This window comes from Bremia lactucae, linkage group LG8 (genome assembly GCF_004359215.1).
Source record: "Bremia lactucae strain SF5 linkage group LG8, whole genome shotgun sequence".
NCBI classification, from domain to species: Eukaryota; Oomycota; class Peronosporomycetes; order Peronosporales; family Peronosporaceae; genus Bremia; species Bremia lactucae.
Genome location: NC_090617.1, coordinates 5238749 through 5241647, shown reverse-complemented (window position 1 = coordinate 5241647; position 2899 = coordinate 5238749). Strand labels below are relative to the sequence as shown.

General features: G+C 45.6%; 1 protein-coding gene across 1 annotated transcript; it reads left to right on the top strand.

The window, feature by feature from the left end:
• The first annotated feature begins 691 nt into the window (after positions 1-691).
• Positions 692-2203, top strand: CCR75_008464 (uncharacterized protein). Its single transcript, XM_067966516.1, has 2 exons — positions 692-1222; positions 1280-2203. The coding sequence occupies exons 1-2, from the start codon at positions 704-706 to the stop codon at positions 1934-1936; spliced, it is 1176 nt and encodes a 391-aa protein (XP_067815671.1). The 5' UTR covers positions 692-703; the 3' UTR covers positions 1937-2203.
• Positions 2204-2899: the final 696 nt, after the last annotated feature.

Here is a 2899-nt window from a genome sequence, read left to right as displayed (position 1 = left end):
ATTGAGGCTCATCCTCACGTACACACGCAGAGATGCGGGTCGTGGGAAGGATTTCAAGTGCTACCAAGTGTAGGCGGGCACGTCGTAATGCGACCACGCTCTACTTAAACACACACCCTAGCACAGCGAGGAAGCGGTTAAACCTGCTTCTCTTGCGTGCAGTGAGGTAGTTGTGGTGGGCGCGCAAGCGACCTCACCCAACTCACTAAGAACTCTGGTAAAGTGTCGTCACGGGAGTGGTAATCCGTCTCCTCGTGCGCACTTACCAAGTAGGGAGTAATTTTCAGACTGATTTATATTTGATATAATTAAATACAAATACCTATTTTTGCCAATTAAAATGTTATCTCTATAGATATCATTTAATATGTATTGCGAGCGTATCTTTATAGATACCTCGCGTAACTGATGACGCTAGCCGTCATCATGGATGACGCTGGGCGTCATCCCTCCTAATGTGAATGCACCCATGTGCATCACATCCACAAGGGTTGGTCACAAATGTGCACCACACCCGAGTGTTGGGTCTAATTACTATTATTTAGTAATTGACCATCCCCTTAAGTGCAACAAATGCACTTAATGGGGACTGTGTAACATTAGGGCAACTTTAGCCCGATACAGCTTTGCCGTCTTCACGTTGTTGGAGTCATCAGTCAGCTTTGCAGAACCTCTTTCGTAAATTCTAGATTCATTTGACAAAATGGCGGACGAACTGATAATTAAGGTAGTAAGTGGTGCTTCGGAGAGCTTGCACGTGAATGTAGATCTCGCAACGACGTCGGTCCTGGCGCTCAAGCAGCATATCGAGACGAAAAATGCGCAGCAGTATCCCCTATCGGCCCAGCGCTTGATTTTTCAAGGGCAGATCCTACAGGACGATAAACTACTAACCGATTACCGCGTGACTGCTGGCTGTGCGCTGCACTTGACTCTCACGCCTGGCACAACAGCAGGTCCAGCAACTGCTTGCGCAAGCTCTGCACCGCCCGCTGAGCTTCGGACATTTCTGCAACAAATGCGCGCTGCAGAGCCACCCGAGCAGTATGCAACGGCAGTGCGCACCTTACAAAAGATTTGTGCGAACGTCGTCGACCATCCAAACGAAGAAAAGTACCGCAAACTACGAGTCGATAACTCTGTGTTGAAGGCCAAACTCCTCGATCGAACAGCTGGACAGGATTGTGTCAAGCTGCTTGGATTCCAGGAAGCTGTTCAAGCGGTGAGTTACAATCCTTTTTGAAAAAATACAAAGACTCATATGCGAGCTATGCGATAGAACCACGTGGTGCTCGTTCCAACGCCGGAAAGGTGGGAGAATTTGGTGGCTTGCAAGGCTGTTATAGACTCGACAGCAGTGGCTCTGGACGGTCCTGCACCAGCGGCAGCGTTGCCATTTGGAGCTGCTCCATCTTCGGGCAATCGTGGATTGGGTGGAGACTTTGCAGCTCAGGCCCAGAGTGTGTTGCAGAATCCAGCGATGCTGCAAACGATGATGAACAATCCTATGGTGCAGCAAGTGGCTCAACAGAATCCCATGCTCGCGCAGGTCTTGCAAAACCCATCTTTCCTGGCGCAGTCTATGCAAGTATTGCAGCAAAACCCCGGGATGCTGCAACAGATGAGTCAAATGATGAGTGACCCGAACGGAATGGCGCGAATGCAGCAGATGATGGCAGGAGGCGGACTTGGGAGCTCATCGTTTGGCGCAGCAGCTCCGCTTTCAGCTGCTGCGACGAATCCGTTCTCTGTCGGGGATAATTTATTTGCGAGCAACTTGTCTGCACCTGCACCCCCCGCATCAACACCAGCTCCTGTCAGTTCTTCGTCGCCAATCCCGACGTCCTCCGCTGCAACGTCGACAGATCACAGCAATGAGGCATACGATGAGGATGAAATTGCTCGAGCCATTGCCCGATCGTTGCAGGACGAGTAGCATGCTTTTGCGTAATATGGGATTGGATATATGGTACACGAACTCTTGTCAAGTACTTAACAATGGCTTTCAATGGCGAACGAGTTGTAGATATCAAGCATAATGAATTTAGCGCTTAGGAACTTCAAGGGATAACGATCCCGCAATTTTGTTGTTTCGACATCCGAGAAACTCCATTGATATCAATGATTTTCGATTAAATTCGTATTCCTGCCTCTAAAGCTTAGGGAACTGTAGAATTAAAAATCCATATTTGCATGAAACCAATTTTTTGTTGATTTATTTGTCTCGTTAACACAATAGTGTACCAACAATCGTTTAATATTAAAAAAGAGGACGATGTTCACTTGCGCGGTGCCCTTACAGGTACTTCAGGATCTGTGACGAGGCACCTTTAGGTAATACTGATTTAGTATAAGCTAATCTACACTGCTGCTAACAGTGTAGGTAAGGTGTCTCCGATTACTTCACGTACGCGATATGCAGAGGAAGAGTTTTAAAGTTGCTTACCTGACGGATAAGTCCAATTAGATCCTTACGCGTGATATGCTATTTCGTTACAGCAGTAAGCACCCCATGCCATTGCTGTGGGCATGGCTAGAAATGCAACAAGGGCTCAGTAACGCCTCTGCAACATTCAACAGATTCGTTAATTAACTATTGAGATCGGTGCGAGCTATTTTGAATATGTGACGGGGTGTATCGTTACATGAAATTAACAATAAAAGATTGTTAATTAATATTATCCAAAAGGTAGATAATATTTGGAGGAAATTACTTTAAATAGTAATTTCCTGAATTCTTATCCATAAATAGGTATAGACCATTATGTCTATTTATTCCGCAGACTAATCAGCTGTAGAAGTAATCAAAGAGAGTTACGAGATAAGATAGATAAGAATTCATTTACATGTTTAGTATTAGTTTATAGTTAAGACAACATTTACAAAGATAGATTAACAA

What these genes read in the sequence shown, in the direction of transcription:
- CCR75_008464 (XM_067966516.1), top strand. Translation starts at nt 704, where the DNA reads ATGGCGGACGAACTGATAATTAAGGTAGTAAGTGGTGCTTCGGAGAGC. An exon ending in TCCAGGAAGCTGTTCAAGCG is followed by an intron (nt 1,223 to 1,279) that starts GTGAGTTACAAT and finishes GCTATGCGATAG; the next exon opens with AACCACGTGGTGCTCGTTCC.